This window comes from Macrobrachium rosenbergii, chromosome 12 (assembly GCF_040412425.1).
Source record: "Macrobrachium rosenbergii isolate ZJJX-2024 chromosome 12, ASM4041242v1, whole genome shotgun sequence".
NCBI lineage: Eukaryota > Metazoa > Arthropoda > Malacostraca > Decapoda > Palaemonidae > Macrobrachium > Macrobrachium rosenbergii.
The window spans coordinates 2828001-2850306 of record NC_089752.1 but is presented as its reverse complement, the minus strand read 5'-3'; the positions used below and the strand labels follow the sequence as shown (position 1 = coordinate 2850306).

General features: G+C 34.2%; 2 protein-coding genes across 2 annotated transcripts in view; both read right to left on the bottom strand.

Moving 5' to 3' along the window:
- Positions 1-15887, bottom strand: part of LOC136844332 (uncharacterized) — a 73423-nt gene extending 57536 nt beyond the window's left edge. Inside the window, exons 1-15 of the mRNA XM_067113317.1 lie at positions 15632-15887; positions 14173-14315; positions 13696-13814; positions 13125-13259; positions 12533-12746; positions 10808-10941; positions 9621-9787; positions 9050-9223; positions 8571-8680; positions 5301-5453; positions 3618-3746; positions 2442-2629; positions 2033-2215; positions 1221-1506; positions 143-284 (exon numbers count right to left, since the gene is read on the bottom strand). Coding sequence (XP_066969418.1) covers positions 143-284; positions 1221-1506; positions 2033-2215; positions 2442-2629; positions 3618-3746; positions 5301-5453; positions 8571-8680; positions 9050-9223; positions 9621-9787; positions 10808-10941; positions 12533-12746; positions 13125-13259; positions 13696-13814; positions 14173-14315; positions 15632-15878 — 2524 coding nt within the window. The 5' untranslated portion in view covers positions 15879-15887. The remainder of the gene's footprint in view (positions 1-142; positions 285-1220; positions 1507-2032; positions 2216-2441; positions 2630-3617; positions 3747-5300; positions 5454-8570; positions 8681-9049; positions 9224-9620; positions 9788-10807; positions 10942-12532; positions 12747-13124; positions 13260-13695; positions 13815-14172; positions 14316-15631) is intronic.
- A 1470-nt stretch (positions 15888-17357) lies between these two features.
- The window catches only part of LOC136844304 (uncharacterized), a 37558-nt gene continuing 32609 nt past the window's right edge, over positions 17358-22306 (bottom strand). Inside the window, exon 8 of the mRNA XM_067113278.1 lies at positions 17358-17453. Coding sequence (XP_066969379.1) covers positions 17358-17453 — 96 coding nt within the window. The remainder of the gene's footprint in view (positions 17454-22306) is intronic.

The window sequence follows — 22306 nt, the reverse complement described above, 5'->3', positions numbered from 1 at the left end:
CTGATGATATCCCTTTTAGTCCACTCTACAGAAGCGAAGAATCTCAATCTTAAAACCTTGTACTTTACTTAAACTAAAAATCTAAAAAATCACAACAAGTGAAACTTGTTATGGTGGGTAGTTTCATCACCACTGCACATACCTCTTGATAACATGCTTGTCCTTGGAGATCGTAACTCAAGTATAATGTTCTGTGATCTGAAGTTTATGTTATACTTTATACTGTGTTCACGAGGACTTGCTGTTCCTGGAGTGTTGACTGATAGCAAGAATGTCCTGTAATCCTGCAATTAAAAAAGTTTTTGTGCATTAACACAGCCTATCTCCATAACATATTACACTGTTGTTGCAGCCTAGTTTTAAATGAAATACTGATTTCATATGAGAGAAATAAGTCAACATCTAAACTACTCATCCATTCAAATGAGGCATTTTACATAGCAATATAACACACACTGTAATTTTCTCTCTTGAATTCCTAGCTAAGGTCACTAAGGAAAGTTAATGATACTGACATGACTGAAATGCTGGCAACAATTTCAACACTGAAGTTAAATGGTATAAACTGTGTCAGTTTTCAGAGCTGTTATTACCCTTATATGTGTACTGCACTATATGTTATGGAAATGCTAAAAGACAATCATGTACAAAGTGAAAAATCAACTGACAGCGGATCTTTCAATTATTCTTTGGAGCTTACAAAAGATTTTTAGCGACCAGAAACAGCACACTCTCAGTAAACAAATTTGAGCTACTGTGAAATAATCAATTGCCTTCTAAGGGAATGACCATTTAGGATTTTACAGTATTGTTTTTTTACACTCAGACCAAGTCCTTCCTTGAAATTTTATAATAAAGACATAAGACTAACTGATCTAGTTTTAAAAAATGTGGAGTAATGGTTAAGATCAAATGAATTTTGGCTTTAAAATTATCCTCCTCTACCATATTTTTTCACTTTTTCCATCCTTATCTGAGAATTTTGTTAATACTACAAAATATAACTAGTAAGACAGTTAATATCTATCATTAAAGAGAAAAAGCTAACATTAAACTGACTCTCATTTCCCTTCATCAATTTTTACTCTAATGTGGATGTGTATTTTAAGGTCGTTCATTATTCTGCAGAAAAACCTAGTGATAACAGCTCTACAGTTCATAATATACTATCAAACTGCAAAATTGCCAGTTTTCACTGATTATTCTACAAAAATACTCACAGGCCTCCATTCCCATGTATAACGAAGCTGATATGATGTTAAACTTGGGTCTGTTTTGTGCAGGACTAATTGCAGCTGTGAAGGTCCAGTTAGGGGATAAAAGGGACTCTCTGGTACTCTTGAAGCATTGGGGTACTGAACATTCAAACACAGCTTGCTTCCAACTTGCTCATCATACGACGTGCATCCACTGACTTCCATTCGGTCAATGGCCACACCTTCTATAGCTTCTCGTGACCCATTGGCTGACATGTCTAATGACCCATGGATAAGGAACAGCTTTGATCTGTGTGGTTCATGAAAGCCACAAAAGCTAGTGTTAGCATGAAATTAAGAAGGATGTGAAGAGTGACACTTTCAGGAAGAAGAAGACTTACAAGGTACAGTAACATCAACAAAAGCTCCTATTGTGCACTGTTCTACAAAGCTCATAACTTTTTTAAACAGCATCAATAAATAAAATAATAATTCCTTAATCAATGAAGTTCCACTACCTTCTTTAAATTGTGTCATATATACATTATATCATAAGAGAGCCAAACTGAGCCTCACACATCAGCATGAAATTTCTTTGAAAAATAACATACGGTGAAACATCAGTTTCCCTGCCATAATTGTAAGTCAATAATCTAAAAGATAAAAGGTTAGACATGGTTTTGAATACTTCTAATATACAGTATATTGTTATTAACATTTACATTATATGCTCTGACAATAATTACATTAAGTTGGTAATCCTAATGTTGATTTTATTGATATTTATTCCTACAGATGCTGATTAAAAACAACCGTAAGTCTGTAACATAACTTACGTAATGTTCATAATTTCCACCTTATCTCTTGGAAGTTTAATATCAACTCGAACATTTTCAGATCCTTCTATGTCAAACCGTCCATCCAAAACTGTTGACGAATGCAGTGTTGCTACCATCTCAGCTCCTGATTGAGAAGAATGTCCATCGACAACCATTGAGCCAACGACTTCAATGCCAACACTGCAAAGAATATATCAGGGCTCAGCAAAAATGCACAATAAGTGATTTCTGCACTAATTCACAAGAGAATTGTTCGTATCTAAAAACTCCATAAGTAGGAATATCATTTCAATAAACGGAATACAAGGATATAACAAATTGACAAAATTGACATGAGGCTGATTGTTTGCCTAGTCACATCCCATTACCAAAGTGTCTTGACCAACATAATTTTCCCATATCTTGCCTTGGTTTGAGCTGTCCACTGATACTAGCATGGCCACTAGTAAATAAGGAAAATATGTCTAGTTTACCACTTGCGTGGACATCCAGAGCTATACTAGCTGTGATGCTGAGGTTTAAGGGTATGCCAGCAGTGGTTGGAATTATGTAGGCAGATTCAACAGCTAACCAAGATTTCTGCAAGTTGATGTCCTGTGGAGAGGGAAGGTGCAATGTGTGTAATTCTTAAACTTATATAAAAGAATTTCAGGTAAGATGTTTCTGTATTGTAGCTTCTCATTCCCTCAATTTTTTCTAAAACTAAAAAAATAACACAGACAACTCTTCTTTTTAAATAATAATTCTTTATAGTCTTTCTAGCAATCACTTAGAAAGAAAGATAAAGCTTATATGAAAATAATGATGTGTCAGCTGAAATGTTGAGAGTAAATATTTCCTGATGAAAAATCCTCAGAGTAACCTGTATTAATTTTGTTGTTATCTCAAATTATTATTTCATAACATGGACTCGGATAGTCTTTGATTACTATAGCAAAAAATTTAAGAGATACATAGTAATGAAAAAATTAGACCTAGTATTGAAAATACTCCTCTGTAATTAAAATTTGGAATGTAAATAATTAATTTAATCTTTCATGCAGCCATGCTAACTATATCGATATGTTGGCAAATGGGTAGATGGATTGTATTATTAATATTATCAATTTACTAAAGCAGTATTTATTAAGACACTCAATTTACTTTCCAGACTACAAAAGGGACTTTCTTTGGGCTAGGGTAACTCCAGTCTTTCAATTCAGTTAATTGAACTGCACTGAATTGAATTAAAAACACATTAAGACAAACAGGACTTTTAATCTTAGTGAAAATGACTACCACAAGTAAATCATGAGAACTTGAACTCAGTCCCGAAATTTCAATAACCACTGCCTTTAATAAGATTAAAAATCCTTCATGCATTCCTCTTTTGTGCTGTAACTGATCCCTCTACAAGGCAAATATTCTGTCAATGCTAATTTCAATTTCAAAAGTTTGGAATTCTTCAGTCTTTGTGCAATGTATACTGAAGGCTTTGGTGTAATGGTCATTAGCCTGGATGAGGGACACTACAAGTCCTACAATTATGCTGAGGCAACAAAATGGCAGACACCCCATGAACACTGATGCAACAGTAACTGACCTGCCCCTCATTCAGCTTCCTAATTCGCTCAGCTGGATTAAGGGTGTTGATTGCTTCCATGATTTTGTCCATTCCATGCAAGTGGCGATAATAGATCTCACTTCCAAAAGTTTTCATGTGGAGGGATAACTGCAGAAACACAACAGGAGATTTAAAGCCTGTTTAGAACATTATAAAATTCTTACCAATACAACGAGCACTTACTAAGAAATCTCCTGTACACAATAATTTGATCCAATCGACAGTTTTGTTAAAACTGAGCGACTCAAGAAGTAATAACACTATTGAGGATTGCTAGTCTATCAATAATTTTATTCCTGGCCATGAACATAAAAGAAAGAGGTTTAGACTACAGAGAAAAACATTAGACTTGTGATCACTTCATACAACAGCACCTGCATAAAACACTGAAAAAGGCTTTCTACATGCTCAGAAAAATCCTTTGCTAGTTTTTTTCTCTTAAGGATGTTAGACATACATTGTACTTCATGAGCCTAAATCTGATTCATAGACTTCTTCACACTTTTCTATTTCCTTAAACGGCCTAAATGTAATTCAATCTCAATTTTCAGACTTAATTAAACAGCCAAAGTCTATTCTGCTTATGAGTAAGTTGCATGCACTTCTTCACACTTTTATATTTGTTTAAAAGGCCTTAATCTTATACAACTACCTACTGAGCTTTGCAAAATTCTTCACACTTCTATACTTTAACAGCTAAATCTAATACCATTTCCTAGTAAGTACTACAAACTTCTTCACACCATACTAACTTAAACAACTTAAGTCTTGCTAAACTGTCTATCATGCTTCACAGACTTTCTTCACATTTCTATGCTTATTTAGGAGTCTAAATCTGAAACCATTTTCTGGTAAGCTCTGCAAATTTTTCACATTTTTAAGGCTTACTTGAACAACCTAATCGTATTTTATTTCCTTGTAAGTTCTGAAAACCTTTTCATACTTTCTGTCTTAGTTAAACAGCCTGAATATTATTCAATTTCCAACTGAGCTTTGCACTTTTACTTAAGAGGGCTAAAATATTATTCAGTTGCCTACTAAGCTTTCTAAACTTCTTCACACTTCTATACTTGGGTTAACAACTCAGATCTTCAACTGTTTCCTAGTAAGCATTGCAAACTTCTTCACACTTTCGTAATTGCTTAAGCAGCCTAATTCCAATTTAATTTCCTGGTAAGCTTTACAATTTCAAACTTATTCTTACAGAATTAATTTTATTTGATCTCCTTGTAAGCTTAAGCATCCTCGGTTACATGCAATTTTCTAGTAACTCTAACAATATCTTAGTAAGCTTCATAAACTACTTCACACTTCCATGCTTACTTCAAAATCCTAAATTTCATGCAATTTCCAAGTAGGTCCCATATAGGTCTTTATGCTTTCATACTTATTCTTACATACTAAATCTTATTGAAGCTCCTTGTTAGCACTGCAAATTTCATCAATCTTTCTATGCTTACTCTAATAGGTTGAATTCTGTTAAATTTCCTTGTATGTCCTCCAAACGTATTCACACTTTTCTTGCTTACTTAAACTGCTCAAATATCCTTCAACTTCCTAGTTAGCTCTGCAAACTAATTCCCACTCTAATACTTACTAAAACAGCTGAAACATTACCAAACTTCACTGTATGCTCTACAAACTTCACACTTTTATACTTACTTCAGCATTCCTTGTCAAATATTCTGAACGTTTCCCGGTTCTGTCAATGAGTTCATTGATTTTGCCATTGACAAAATTTTCGGTCTCCTCATAAGGTGTGGGTCGGAAGATGCTGTCAGTGTAACGGTCCCAGCCTTCTACACGAGCACCAATCTACCAAACATTAATGAATGGTAGTAAATAGTTCCACCAGGAAAATATTTTATATGTAATTAATGGTCTACCTTCCTATAATAATAATAATATAAATAATAATAATAAAAAAAAAATAATAATAATAATAATAATAATAATAATAATAATAATAATAATAATAATAATAATAATAATAATAATAATAATAATAGTTATGAGGTACACCTTCTTTTAAGCAAGCTTGTTAACAATAATTGCTGTCTTTACGGCAAAGAAAAACACTGTATTTACCTGATTGAAAAATGATTTGCTAAATCAATTGCAAGTAATGCAATGAATAATAAAATCTACAATAACTTTTCTGTCAAGAGCCTACTCAGTGCTCATTATCATCATGATTAATGATAAAAAGGTGTTAGGTCTTTAAAAATTTCTGTTTGGACTTTAATATATTTTGACTGAAAAATTATTGTAGATTTCACTCTGCTATAATAATAATAATAATAATAATAATAATAATAATAATAATAATAATAATAATAATAATAATAATAATAATAATAATAATAATAATAATAATAATATAATAATAATTTTATATAACAACAAAACACTGCATCATTAAAACAACAATGACGACCCAATTTCAAAGTGATATGGTGCATTTTATGTTATTTGATAATCCAACACAATTTACTTTTCTTTTCAGCATGCAGTATGAATATTTCCTTTCAATACTTCAAATAAAATACAATCAAAATGCTGCTTCATGGTGGCTAAGAGAATCCTGTCTAGCTCTCAAAAAACACTTTGTGATTAATAAGAAAGATGCCGGGAAAATTAAGGTAATTTTGTATGCTGTACAGTATCAATGAACATGAAAAAAAATATGAAGAGCAAAAAATTTCTCAGGGAGGCTCCTTTCAAAAGAATGCCTGTTTACCTCTAAGAACATGACATAAATATATTAATATTGGCTTAGTTGGTTCTTTAATAAGTGAGAGGCAAATAAAACAGTAGCACAACCAACATAATGTTCTTAACAAATTAAAAAAATTTTCAAACAAATTATCCCATCGCAGACCTTTACTTAAACAAAGAGATATAATAGGGTAGATGAGTGGCAAGTGAGAGACGGCCTTCATACTTTTAAATTATGAATTAAAAAAAAATTGTGTAATACTCTCCTCAGAACCATAACGTCAGGTAAAGGAGATATTTGAAGAAAGAAAATCTGATGATCTCATGTGGTATTTAATAACACCTAAGCTGACAACTTTTCAATTCAGTAAAGAAATTTTTGTAGCATGACGTTTGTTACTCTCTTCTGCTTGTACTGACATGACATTTTTGTATGGTATCTTGTGTTGTCTTGAAAATTACACATTTTTTCAATATTTTTTAAAAATAATTAACTTGAACATATTAAAGATTCTGACTGCAAAATTGAATTCTGTGTCAAATAGACTGAAATACAATATGTTGTAAAGGGCAATTTTCTTTTCGATGTGGTACTATAACGTAAATTTTTTTTTTTATACTGTAGCGGTTGTCACTCTCATGGTCGCCTCAGGGCTCCATAAGACAGACCAATCAGTCTCAAAGAATTCTTTTCTAGTTGGTCTCAGCCAGAATAGTGCATGCTGGCACAATGATATAATATAAAGGACTTGAGACAAGCGGGCTCTATCTTTTTGTCTACAACAACTGCAGAGTGTACAACCTCCTCAGCTTTGATCCTAGATTAATTTCCCCGAGATCTTGTTTTGTTCGCCATAGAGAACTAAACTCAGAAGCAAGTTAAGTGCATAGGTTCAAGTCCCAGTGAAAAGTTTTAGATCTTTAGCAGTCTCCCACAAAGTGAGAAGTTAGGATTGGATCGCTAGGCCATGCAACAGTGCTGTGCTATTTTTTTTTCTAACAAAGAGATATTTAACAATAATGCAGTAATAAAGATTGGCAGATAATTTTAGGCTACCCAAAAACAGGAATTGTGGTAGCCTAACTTCTCATTTACAAAAACCAGACCACTCCTTGGAAGAATAAGTGCAGAAGGCCCTCTTATAGGGAGCCACAGAGAAAGACGTGTTTATTTGCCAACAAACATTTCTCTTTATAGGGTTTGGATGGGGAAGGGAATGTACAAATTCAATGTCAAGCCCTTCAGATTAAACATTGCCACAAGAATATTTATGAATTTAGCAGCAATAGTTGTCCAGAAACTCAGGAAAGAAGGAATTTAACTGCAGGCCTACCTAGATGATTGGCTAATCTGGGGAGCCATCGGAGAAGAGTGCTTACATAACCTGAGAGTGGTAGCCAACAGAATCCAGTCAAAAGATTTTCTAATAAATTGGGACAATTCTCACAGTATTCAAACCAGAGTAAGGTAAGACGTGAAAAGATTCCTTGCACACCCCAGTTTTTCCAGATGACAGTTGGAGTGAATGCTGGGCCTGTTACAGTTTACATATGTGGCAGATCATATCCTCAGATGGCAACCAAAGGATGTAAATAAAGTTTGGCTTTCACATGCAAGAAAAAGGCTTCATGACCGCCTTCATCCGAGGAGTCAGAGAGTTGGGAAGATACTCCCTCCATTAACCTGGAAGTGGTCTCTAGCCAAACAGGCTGACCTGACTCCGCCATCAGTACAAGTGACAATACTGTACACACACATGCTTCCTTGACAGATTGGGGAGGCCACTGTGAGGACTGTCAGGTAGCAGGGAATTGTATACCTGTTCTGAGGAAGTGTCATATCAACTTCCAGGAGTGGATGACTGTCTTTCTGTCCCTCAAAAAAAATTGCAACCTTCAAAACGGACCCACATTTTGTTGATTCTCAATGCGGTAATGCTATCTATCGTACAGATGGCTCAAGCAAGGGACTGGGATGAACATTTATTATCATTTTATCCCATGGATCTAGATTGTGAGTTGAAATAAAGAATACAGTATTATTATTACTATTATTAATATTAAGATCCAACTTAAGGTGGATTCGGCTTAAGTTGCTGCCTAATGAACGGATCTCCATCGCAACTCGGGGACTGCCTGTACTTCTACAGCATGCAAGTGCAACAGAGAAAATAAAACCAAAATTAGAAAATTATTATATAACTGTTGAAATACCTCAAGAAGGTTAAGTGAATGTCCAAATAAATCTGTAGTGAAGTTGAATGTTGCAGACCGTGGAATATAAGAACTCTGTGAAAAGATGATGTTGGCATCCAGGCCAGCCCCTGTAAAAATATTACATGTTATTAATGTTACACAACTAGTACATTATATATACCGAAAGAGGGGACGAGGTTGTTGGCAGGAGCAATGTAGGGTGGACTAAGAAGAGTGACTAAAGGAGGGAAGGCAGTTGTAGAACTGATGCAAATGACAAGAAATACAAAAGGTTGGAAGTAAATGACTGCTAACAACTTGGGAGACACAGCATTTTGAAGAAGTGTGTTTATGCATGCATTCATGTGAGTATCTACATATTATTGAAATATATCTGGATAACGGTATGGATAATATCTTCATACATATAATAAAATTGAAAATCACTAACAACCAAAGAATAAAAAAGATTTACTAACTGTACAACATATTCTTACCAGCATTCAGATCATTATAAAAACCAGACCACTCAAAATTTCTTGAGAACTTCCTCACATCAGCTGAGAACTTTGAAACTATTTCTTCATTTGAAAGAAGGCTTTGAAGTCCATATTTGGATGGCAATCCTGTCTCTTTCAGATTCTGCAGATGCGTCCAAATGAATGATCCAACTGCAAAAGAATGCACACAGCCTCAATAAAGTTTTGACTCAAATGGATGTCTCATATAGCACTGTCTTAATAAAAAAAAAAGACTACCAACATAAATCCATATGAATATTTCATTATAAACAATGGATAACCCTAACATTCAAAACTTTCAGTTATCCATCATCTAGCTTCTAATTTACTCTGTGATGGAGAGAAATAACAGTACTGTATAATGAAATGATAAAGTTTTATTGCGTCTGTTACAATAAAACACCACCAGCAATCTGCTTGAATGAAACAAGTAAATTATATAGTTTCCTCAAAATCTGATACCTATAAAAATCTTCATGCATCCACTATGAGTTGTTAATTACAGATCCTCAATTTACCTATACTGTATTTCCAAAGAAAGGCTTACCCTGATTCACCTCCTCAAACAGAAGCATGTTCTTGACCTGTTTGACGGTCTGATAGTTGGGGCAACGCATGATTTCTAAGTAAGCTGCGATACGAAGTTCCGAGTCCTGTTGGGAGTTGAGGAAGAGATTTTCCAAGGGCTTCCGGGAGACGTGGCAAGGAAACCGGCTGCAAAGATCATTGATTAATGAAGTTCACTGCCATATGACTATTGTGATTTAAACATATACTGCATATATATATATGTATATATATTATATATATATATATATATATATATATATATATATTATATATATATATATATATATATATATATATATATATATATATATATATATATATATATATATATATACAGTAAAACCCCATATTCGCGTTCTCATGATTCGCAGACTCACGTATTTGCGGGTTTCTCTGTGGAACATATCTAGCCATTATTCGTGGAAAATTCGCCCATTTGCGGTGATATTTTTCACTGAGAAATATTCACTAATTACTGTATTTTTCACATAATTTTTATGAATAAATGCAATTTTATGATAAAACTATTAAAATACTCAGGTATAAGCATTTTTACAAGGTTTTCTTGTGTTTAAACTATCAAAATGGGCAGTTCTGTAAGTGTTTTAGAGGGTTTTAAGTATTCATGGATTTTATCCATTCGTGGGGGTGTGTGTGGTATGCATCCCCGCGAATACGTGGGTTACTATATATATATATATATACACTCAAGTTATAGAAACTTTTCATTACTATTACTATTATTATTATTATTATTATTATTATTATTATTATTATTATTATTATTATAGGCAATAATTTACACTGAGCAAAGACGACCAACAACTAATAACCAAGTCTACAAAGAATATAATGCCAAACTGTAATGAAAAATATTAAAAAGTGATTACTGAAATAGCTCATCAAGCAAATGAATATATTTACACAATAAAATGCAATAAGCATACCCATATTTTCCTGTGTGCATCACACATTCTCTGTGGTTGGTTAATGAATTCCATCTTTCAATAACACAAAATTTTTATAGTCATTTTAAATAGGAGAGGTAAGCTAGAGGATTGGTTCACTGGTGGATAAGTTTTATCTACCTGGCATTACAACTTCAAAACTACTGAATACATGAACAGCAATACCAGTTTGAAGTGGAAAGGCCTGGAAACTAACCGAAAAGCAGTGATGGCTCCCAGTCGAATTTCATTTTCATTTTCTTGTTCAAAGAAACACTGTGATAAAGTTTCTGGCAAATCTTCTGTTACTGCCAAGCCTGCGTTACCAATTCCTTTCAGAGCCATCAAGACCTAAAATACATGAACAGTGTTAAATTATCAGTATATAATCAAAACCCAAACGATTTTGATATTGTTACATTTCCTGTTTCAAGTTTTAACTTGCCATAAGATTTTAGCAGGTGGGTGAGAGTGACTTTTTTGTCAATTTTCAAAAATACTGTATACAGTATTTATCTTACAATTACCTTGAATCTAAAATTGTGTGGAACACAACTGATAAGCACTCAAGCATACTGGTTATAGAAAAACAAGAAATGGAATGAAATAGAAAATGGAGAATTCCTGGACATTTTACTATAAAATGAAAAAAAGTTACAGGTCAGGAAAGTTCATTATAAACATTCACAGTCAGGGATGCCCAGCCCCCTTTCAAAAAAAAAATAAAGTTGGAAACTTTTACTACACTATTTACCAAAAGGGGGTTTTAGGCAGACCGTTTATTTGATAAATGTTAACTGTAAAGACAATCTTGGCTTAAAAAAATATAGCTTTAATGGCAAACTATTTCCAGAAAAGATTATATTTGATGAGATAATTATATATTATAAATGAATAAACATAATTTACTGGTAATTGTTGTAGTCTCTTGCAAAATGTAACTTTTTTTCTCATTCAGTGAAGAAAATTTTGCCTGCAACAAATACATACTGTAATTTTTCAAAAAAATGAGCAATAAAAGTGTATAATATCCCTTACACAATATATAAGTTTTTTGCAAAGGATTAGTGATGAAAATGAACCATAAAATACTCTGATAAAGATACAAAAATTATTGATCTGGTGTCAATATACATATAACTATAACATACATAACACAGACCTAATGAAAACTAAGAAAATGTGAATACTAACTATTAACATGCACATATTATTTTGGTATTCACTGCACAACAAATTAGATATTTTTGTGAGTATGAACAATAATTGGGTTATTATTATGTATGTGAATTTTGAGGTACATATACACCAAGGAAAAAAGTGTACTTTCTTGCACATTAAATGTTTTCTCTCCTTAAATTTAAATGTAGTTAGATATAACTTTGAATACAAAAGAATTTAATAATCTTTTGCCACTTTAACAAAATACCATATTTAATATAACTTATTCAATAAGGTTTTATAAGCTGTCTTAATTGTTGTTGTTCACCTAGCATTTACTTCATTCATTCATCCTGTTACTCTCTTTCTTTGGAAATACGTTGAACTTAACAAGTATCTTTCACTGGACTACATGCTGCAGATAACAAAAAATTCTTTTTTGATAATGCAGTCGCTTGTTTCGTCCTCAAGGAGTTACCCTTCCATGGTCTACCAGAGCTCCATGTAGACCATGGAAGGGTAACTCTATGAGGAATCAACATCAACTACCAAAAACAGGTTTTTCCTACATCAAAACCCATTATTTGAAGAAAGCATGACTCGATCTTTGTCAGACTTTGATGTTTTGGTGCTATTCTTATTTTAAAACCCTTGCGTAATACAAACGAAATCATTCTTATGAAAATTTGCCTTTATCAGAGGGACCATAATGACAACGAAGCAATTCTTTTTTAACGTGGCAAGATTAATTTACAAAATAATATTAATGGTATAAACTAACCTGGATCTTAGCCTCGGAGGTTTCCCCTTCACAGCTTGAAGAGATGAACCCATTCAGTGCCGTCATAACTCTCTGAACAGGAGCATGTTGACTGCAGTCCAAGTGATCCTGGCAATATGAGTGAATGAGACCACCAACTCCCAAAAATGCATCTGCTGGAACAGGCCCTGATTCCAGCAATGGAGCAGCTTCTTCTATGGTGTCTAAGTCAGGTCTGGGTTAGAGGGAAATATGTTAAGTGCATGAAGTCAACATTCACATCCATATGATTAGCCAAACATTGTTATGAAGCAGTAAATTAATTCCCAGGTGAACTGGGTGAAATATACAGAAATTAAATGATGAGTACATATGTCAAGATTATGGGTTACTGTGAGATGTGAGAAAACTCGTTTGCATTTGCAGCTCAGAAAAAGACAGTTCTTTCTCTCTAAAATCAAGATAATTTCTGTCAATCTATATCTGTATAAAGAAGACAAAATTCATCCAGGAATCATTTCCAGTAACGAATAAGAAATTCTTCATTTTAGCTTTGGTAGGATCAACATAAATTCCCAATCCCTTGCAGCGGATGTTGGATCCCTTCTCTTACCTTGGTATGAATGCTAGTGACGTCAACCAGGTATTTGTTATGATGTCATTAACACGTCTTGTTACCATCAAATCTCGCATTACACCAACGCTTGCTCCTGTCCCGACCATGGGCAAAGCATCTTCAAAAATAGGACTGAAAGAAATGTTATAAATGATCACTGTAGGTTGTGTATTCCAGACTACAGAGGGATACCATTTACTGTAAAGTAGGATGAATGATGTTAATTGATATGATAATTCTTTTTCCACTCTTCTTTGCTCTGTTTTCTATTCTGAGGAACCTTACTATGAAATCAAATGACCTTCAAGAATGTATAAGCATTGCATGTGATGACAGCCTAGGGTAATGAATTTCACCTTTGTGTATCACAAAACTATAAGCAAGGCAATGCAGAGCATCATATCATAATGTACTTTCATTATAATACAAGTAGGATACACAGTAGTTGCAAAATTGCTTCAAAAATATCATTATTTCAGATGGGACAGTTACATCAGTGAAATAACCACATTAGCTTTTCCTAAACCTAAGAAAAACAAGCAAAATACAAAGACATAAATATAATCACCGTTCTACACCCCAGTCTCTTTCTTCATTGAGTGCCCATAGTTGTTCAAAGTCCAGGTGACGAAGAACAAGGACTAGCTCTTTGAATAGTCTAGGAGCTTCCGGTGCTACACCTTCCAGCTAGAACACGAAAGCTTGGTTAAACAAATCAACAAAGATCTCAGATAATAAAATTTTTACTGGTGCTCCACCTTCCAGCCAGAACAAGAAAGCTTGGGTAAACAAATGAACGAATATCTCAGATAACCGCAATCATATATTTTAGTGAAAAAAAAGAGTAATTTTTAAAGTCATATGCTACAATGCAAAATATTGCTCGCAGCAAATACACCTCATACATTGTTTTTCTTTGGTACCTTTGGTACCTATGTAAAAATGGATAAAGTCTTGACATTTCAGAGCTTGGAACTATCAACAAAGATTAAAGTATGGAAAGATAACTGATTTTAGATCGAGTTTCTGGATATCAGCAACTTACCCCTCTATTCTCTGCAATACCGTCAAGGAGATTGCTGGCCTTTTCTCGCCATTCTTGTGAGTCATCGACTTTGGAATCGAGTCCTTCCAAGTGAATGTGATTGTGATGATCATAACGTAAGTCCGTTCGGACATCAATTGGACCTGAAAGGTAATTTGGACATCAATTGGACCTAAAAGGTGATCTGGACATCAATTGGACCTAAAAGGTGATTTGGACATCAATTGGACCTAAAAGGTAAATTGGACATCAATTGGACCTAAAAGGTAATTTGGACAGCAATTGGACCTAAAAGGTAATTTGGACAGCAATTGGACCTAAAAGGTAATTTGGACATCAATTGGACCTAAAAGGTGATTTGGACATCAATTGGACCTAAAAGGTGATTTGGACATCAATTAGACTTAAAAGGTAATGTGGACATCAATTGTACCTAAAAGGTAATTTGGACATCAATTGGACCTAAAAGGTAATTTGGACATCAATTGGACCTAAAAGGTAATTTGGTCATCAATTGGGCCTAAAAGGTAATTTGGCCATCAATTGGACTTAAAAGGTAATTTGGACATCAATTGCACCTAAAAGGTAATTTGGACATAAATTGGACCTAAAAGGTAATTTGCACATCAATTGGATCTGAAAGGTAATTTGTATGTCATATAAGGTCCTCATGAGGAAACTTACTTTCAAGTTATTTTTCAGAAACACTCTCAATTCCTTTACAGCTATAGGATTGGTTTGATTTACATTCGCCTTTATCATAACTTTCAAGTGGTAAGCAAAATACTGTACGACAACTACTGCTCCCTTATAAATTAAAAAGCAATTAACTGTTTTGAAAAATAGTGGCTAAAGCTGCGAAGGGCTTAATCTACATCTGAATTTGTCAGAATTAGAGGAATTTATTTCTGGTGGTAGACATTCACTTCTTGTCATAATGTGGTTCGGATTCCACAATAAGCTGTAGGTCCCGTTGCTAGGTAACCAGTTGGTTCTTAGCCACATAAAATAAATCTAATCCTTCGGGCCAGCCTTAGGAGAGCTGTTAACTAGCTCAGTGGTCTGGTTAAACTAAGATATACATGATTTTTAAGTGTTAAGCAAAGTATGAAAGGGAGTCATTAATGACTGGCTAGAAGCATTCTTTAGCTAAAGTAAAATTTTCAGGCGCATCTTTATAATGTTAACAAAAGGAAAAAAATTATAAAACTTACGAATTATTCAATAAATAACTATAAAAGCAATGTGACATTTACTTAATATGTATCAATACAGTAACACCTTCCCTCTAGCCCTAGAGACAATCAACGCTAAACCATTTACTGTCTTTTCAAAAGCTATAACGATGATCGTCTAGGCCAAAAATTATTTGAAGTACAACAATCAACTTTTCCAAATGCGAGACGATTGGTCAGTTTCTGGTGATGCCAAAGCAGTCATCAGATGCTCTCCAACGTACCCATGTAACCCTTGAAGGAGCGATGGTCTGTAAGATTGAGATTCTGAGTAACTGTTGTGACGAGACCTCCCTTCTCTGAGCTGAACGGCGTAAACCGATGTTCTTCTGTGCATGTGGCTGACTGCACCATGCCTTTTCCAATGTGCTGCTCACAGACACTGCTGCTGTCAAGCAATGGAGGGGTGTGTATGCCCTGCAACAGAACAGGTTCCTTGATATGGGTGATTTTCGGCAAACACAGTGCCATCACAGAGACAAAAATTAGAATGATTAGATTATTTTCTAAGCTACCATCATCTTACTATTCAATTCTAGCTGCAATAAAAGAAACTATGGTTTCGCTGGAAAGCTTGACATTGAAGCTCTGCTCACAAACAATGCATAGCAGTGCAGATCAACAAGGGTGCTGTTATTCTAAATATAGAACAAGGGAATGATATACAATCAGGACATGACCTAGCTGTTAGCATTACAGTGTATGAGGGACAGATGTGTTTTAGTTGCTCTGACAGACGTTTGTGATGCGAGACGGAGAGAGAATTATTGCTATATATGAGATAAATAGTTGAGAGGAACAGGAATTTTTATTTTTGGAATGGATAGATAAAGAGAGGAGTAATACTGATTTGATTAGTTAAAATTCAGGAGATCGACAAAAGGGTAATTTTTTTTTTTTTGAAATATTTAAAATTAGGGCTTGACAAAAGGTATTTATTTATTTTGAGATTAACAAGAGGTAACTTTTTGAAGAGAGAGATGAGAGAGAGAGAGAAATAATCAAAATAGGAGAATTGACAAAGTACTTTTTTTAGAGAGAGAGACAAACAAAAGCTCGCAGCAAGCAATTTTAAAAAATTACAAATCGTATTTTGATGGTGCAAGTCACCGCTGATCGATGGATGCAGGACGGGATGTCTCGGGTCTTCCGGATTATCAGGCGCGTTCCGGCAAGCGAGCAGAGAGAGATATTTACCTTGGAATTCAAAAGACGACTTTTTTTTTGTTGATGAAGAAGGTAGAGATTTTGTTGACAAAAGGGTACTTATTTTGTTAAAACAAAGGAGTAAAATTGGGAATTAACAAGGGTAACTTTTTGTTTTGAGAAAGGAGATTATCGATTTATTAAAAAGAAAATAGCGATTTTATTAAAAGAAAGGAGACTGTTAAAACAAAAGGGTAGGAATTTACATTTTTTTTTTTGAGAGATTTGTTAGAGAGGAGATTTTATTAAAGAAAGGGATAGAATTTAATTAGAAAGGGATAGAGATTTTGTTAAAAGGTGTATAGGTTATTTTGAAAGAGAGATTTTGTTAAAGAAGAGAGAGATTTTTGTTAGAGAGGAGAGATTTTATTAAAAGAAAGGATAGAGATTTTGTTAAAGGAGAGAGAAATATTTCAAATTAAAAGACAGATCAGATTTATTAGAAAGAGGTAGAATTTTCTTTCAGATTTTGTTAAAGAAATTAGATAGTTAAAGATGGACTAGAGGTAAAAGAAATTTATTTTGTTAAAGGATAGCAGAGATGGATAGCAGATTAATTTAGAGAAGAGTTTTGTTAAAAGGAGTGGTAGAGATTTTGTTAAGAATGGAGAGAACTATCTGTCAGGTAGATTTTATGTTCAAGGAACAGAGATCACAAATTTTGTTAAAAGAGGCAAAAACGATTTTTTCGGACAGGATAGAATTTTGTTAACGGAAATCGTATTCGAGATTTGATAAAAAGAATCACCGCTGATCGATGGATGGGGAAAGATGTCCTAGATATTTTGTTATAGCGCGTTCGGCAGCCTGAATTTTGTCAAATTCCCCGACGACATCTTTCTGCATGATGAAGAAAGGGGTAGAGATTTTGTTAAGAGAAAGGGGTATGGATTTTGTTAAAAGAAAGGGGTAGAGATTTTGTTAAAAGAAAGGGATAGACGATTTTTGTTAAAAGAAAGGATACAGATTTTGTTAAAAGAAAGGAGTTAGAATTTTTGTTAAAGAAAGGGTACAGATTTTGTTAGAAAGGGATAGAATTTTGTTAAAATGGGTAGAGATTTGTTAAAAGAAAGGGATATTTTGTTAAAAAAGAAAATTGGAGATTTTTGTTAAAACAGAAGGGATAGAGATTTTGTTAAAAGAAATTGAGATTTTGTTAAAAGAAAGGGGTAGAGATTTTGTTAGAGAGGGATAGAGATTTTGTTAAAAGAAAGGGGTAGAGATTTTGTTAAAAGAAAGGGATAGAGATTTTGTTAAAAGAAAGGGGTAGAGATTTTGTTAAAGAAAGGGATAGAGATTTTGTTAAAAGAAAGGGGTAGAGATTTTGTTAAAAGAAAGGGATAGAGATTTTGTTAAAAGAAAGGGATAGAGATTTTGTTAAAAGAAAGGGTAGAGATTTTGTTAAAAAGAAAGGGAGAGATTTTGTTAAAAGAAATGCATTAGAGATTTTGTTAAAAAAGAAGGGGAGAGATTTTGTTAAAAAGAAAGGGGAGTATGGATTTTGTTAAAAAGGGATAGAGATTTTGTTAAAAGAAAGGGGTAGAGATTTTGTTAAAAGAAAGGGGTATGGATTTTGTTAAAAGAAAGGGGTATGGATTTTGTTAAAAGAAAGGGGTAGAGATTTTGTTAAAAGAAAGGGATAAATTTTGTTAAAAGGGTAGAGATTTTGTTAAAAGAAAGGGGAGAGATTTTTGTTAAAAAAAGTGGGGTACATTTTGTTTAGAGGATTGCAGAGATTTTGTTAAAAGAAAGGGACACAGATTTTGTTAAAAGAAAGGGACACAGATTTTGTTAAAAGAAAGGGACACAGATTTTGTTAAAAGAAAGGGATACAGATTTTGTTAAAAGAAAGGGATACAGATTTTGTTAAAGAAAGGAGTAGAGATTTTGTTAAAAAGAAAGGATACAGATTTTGTTAAAAGAAAGGACAGAGATTTTTATTTAAAAAAGAGGACAGAGATTTTGTTAAAAGAAAGGATACAGATTTTGTTAAAGAAAAGGTATGGATTTTTAAAAGAAATGGATACAGATTTTATTAAAAGAAAGATCTACAGATTTGTTAAAAAAAGGAATTAATTTTGTTAAAAGGACACAGATTTCGTTAAAGGGAAGGATACAGATTTTGTTAAAAGAAGGATACAGATTTTGTTAGAAGGATAAAGATTTGTTAAAAAGAAAGGGACATTAAATTTTGTTAAAAGAAAGGGACACAGATTTTGTTAAAAGAAAGGGACACAGATTTTGTTAAAAGAAAGGGATACAGATTTTGTTAAAAGAAAGGGATACAGATTTTGTTAAAAGAAAGGGACACAGATTTTGTTAAAAGAAAGGGATACAGATTTTGTTAAAGGAGTAGAGATTTTTTGTTAAAAGAAAAGGGGACACAGATTTTGTTAAAGAAAAGGGATACAGATTTTGTTAAAAAGAAAGGGAGAGATTTTTGTTAAAAGAAAGGGACACAGATTTGTTAAAAGAAAGGACACAGATTTTGTTAAAGGGATACAGATTTTGTTAAAAAGCTTCTAAAAGGGAATTCTTTTGTTAAAAGAAAGCTATAAACCATCAGATTCTTTAAAAAAAGGATAAACCATCAGATTCTTTCATTAAAAATGAAGGACTAAACCAGTCTTTCATTCATAAGAGAAAGCTACTAAACCAGATTTCCTCATTCATAAGAGAAAGGGATAAACCAGATTCTTTCATTAAAAGATAAGCTACTAAACAGATTCTTCCTCATTCAAAGAAAGCTACTAAACCACAGATTTCATTAAAGAGAAAAGCTACTAAACCAGATTTTCATTCAAAAAGAAAGGACACAGATTTTCATTCATAAAAGAAGGGATAAACCATCGAATTCTTCCTCATTCATAAAATGGCTACTAAAAGATCAATTCTGTTAAAGAAAATATAGATATTTTGCATTTAAAGAAGCTACTAAAGATTTTCTTACAGAGGATAAAATACATTAAAGCTACTAAAGGATCAGATTTCCTCATTCAAAGAGAAAGCTACTAAAGCTCTTCTTCCTAAAGAAGGGTAGAGCTCTTGTTAAACCATCAGAGTGGGAAGCTCTTGTTAAAGCTACTAAACCATCGAATTCTTCCTCATTCATAAAATGAAAGCTACTAAACCATCGAATTCTTCCTCATTCATAAAATGAAAGCTACTAAACCATCGAATTCTTCCTCATTCATAAGATGAAAGCTACTAAACCATCGAATTCTTCCTCATTCATAAAATGAAAACTACTAAACCATCAAACTGATCACTGTGAAGCTGCGTTTGTAGAACTGTCAAGTGGTTTTGGTGTTCACTTCACACGCACTCTTGTACAAAGTCCTTGATCTTGGAAAAGATAAAGCTGTGATATAATAAAGCTGTGACTCAAACACTGAAGCAATGTGTTCTAAACAAAATACGTGTCAAGTCATATAATAACAATGAATGATACATGAATAGTAGTGAGTAGGGAAAATATACCTTTAAATCTTGAATGAAATGATTTCTGAATGAGAAGTTAACTGCAAATGTGAGTTCCAAAAAAGACAACTGGTGCTTTAATTCCTCCGTGTCAGTCTTGTGGAACTCTCGATTCCTTCCGTGACTTACCTAATGTACGTCACAATCTGTCATATCCTGTCATCATCTTCAATAGTTAAATACGAAAGGCATGGAATGGAATATAGAGTTTAGGCCAAAGGCCAAGCAGTGGGACCTATAAGGTCATCCAGCGCTGAAAAGGAAACTGAGAGTAGAAAGGTCTGAACGGTGTAACAAGAGGAAAACCTCAAAGCAGTTGCACTAAGAAACAATTGTTAGGAGAGGGTGAATAGCAAGATGGAAGGAAGAGTGTATGAACGGAGGTATGGTAATAGGAATGAAAGGGGTTGCTGCAAGAACCTTAAGTAATGCCTACAGCGCACCGCATGAGGTGCACTGACGGGACTACCCCCCTACGGCGTGGCCCTGCTGTCCATGTGGATAAATCGAAAGAGAAAGAAGAGATTCCGCGCGAATAGAGACGAATGCACACTTCTGCACAGCGCCCACACTCATCCCTCGACGCCATCTGGTCCGTCCCTAGACCTAGCGAGCGAGCTTCAAGTGGCACCAAGGTCAGTTCAGGAGGAGACGAGGAGGACGTGAGGACAGGCAGGACCAGGGCATTGAGGACAACAAAACCCTGCGCGCGTTCGCGCTCGCCTCTCACAGGAACTGGATCATTTGTGTTATTGTTGATAAGGCAGTCAGTCGTCCAACTGTCGTTCGTCGGGACTTTTCACCTTCTCGACTTTTTTTTTGTCGTTTCTTGACGGTTACCCTTTTCATCCTTTGCTCTGCTTCTTTCCACCCTTCTTTATGGAATCTGCTTCAGTCCCTCTATCTATCTGTATCTCTATCTATCTGTCTATTTATCTATCTATCTATTTTCTATACATCAATCTATCCTTCTATCTATCTATCTATCCATCTATCCTTCCATCCATTCGTCCATTCATCCATCCATCTATCTCTCTACCATCTGTCTATCTATCTATCTATCCATCTATCTATTTATCTACCATCTATCTATTTATCTACCATCTATCTATCTATCTACCAACTGTCTATCTATCTACCACCTATCTATCTATCTGTCTATCCATCCATCCATCTACCCATCTGTCCAACCATCCATCCATCTATCTATCTATCTATCTACCTATCTATCTATATGCCAAATTGTCTTAACCTAGCATGATCTCTATGTTGGTGTTGTTTGTTAGACAACAACGATACACTCATTGATAATCGTGACAACTCTGCCCTAAAATGGAAGACTGCAGTACCTGCAAAAATACAAAACTGAGAAAAATGGTAGATACTCCCTTGCTTTTTACTACTAGTTTGTGCAGATGCAAATCCCATTGAAGAATCCCTGAAACTAGGAGTAACTTAGTGTTTTGCAATAGGTGACATATCCAGTTCCAAATTTTGCAGATACAAATAGGACCCCTAAATATTCGTGGAAAGCATTAAAGAATCATTCTGAAACTGGAGTAACTTGTATTAGTGTTTCACGAGCCCAGTAGGTGGCATATCTCAATTTCGAAAATTTTGCAAATACTGCAGTTTTCCATTTTAGGGCAGAATAAATTACTGATGTTTTGATCAAAACATGAGACTTAATCAACCACATGAGGTTCATCACTGAGAAATGCGCATGAGAAATGTGAAGAATCTATAATCCAAATGAACATAAATTTATTTATCGGAGAATTCAGTAGGTCTATGAGGACGGTTTGTCGATCTGGAGAATAATAAAATGTGAACATGGAGTCAATTTATACAGCCATTATTATAGTCCGAGCTAGTTCAGTCATTATAATCTTAACCATAAGCGTGTCTATATAAAAAGTTAATTACTCTAACCAGGGGAATTGAACTGAGTATAGAATTTAGGCCAAAGGCCAAGCACTGGGACCTATGAGGTCATTCAGCGCTGAAACGGAAAACTGACAGTAAAAGTTTAAAAGGCTTAACAGGAGGAAAACCTCGAAGTTGCAATATGAATCAATTGCTAGGAGGGTGGAAAGTAAGATGGAAGAAAGAGAATATGAAAGGAGGTACAGTAAAAGGAACGAAAGGGGTTACAGCTAGGGGCCTAAGGAAGGCACGCTGCAAAGAACCTCAAGTAATGCCTACAGTGCACC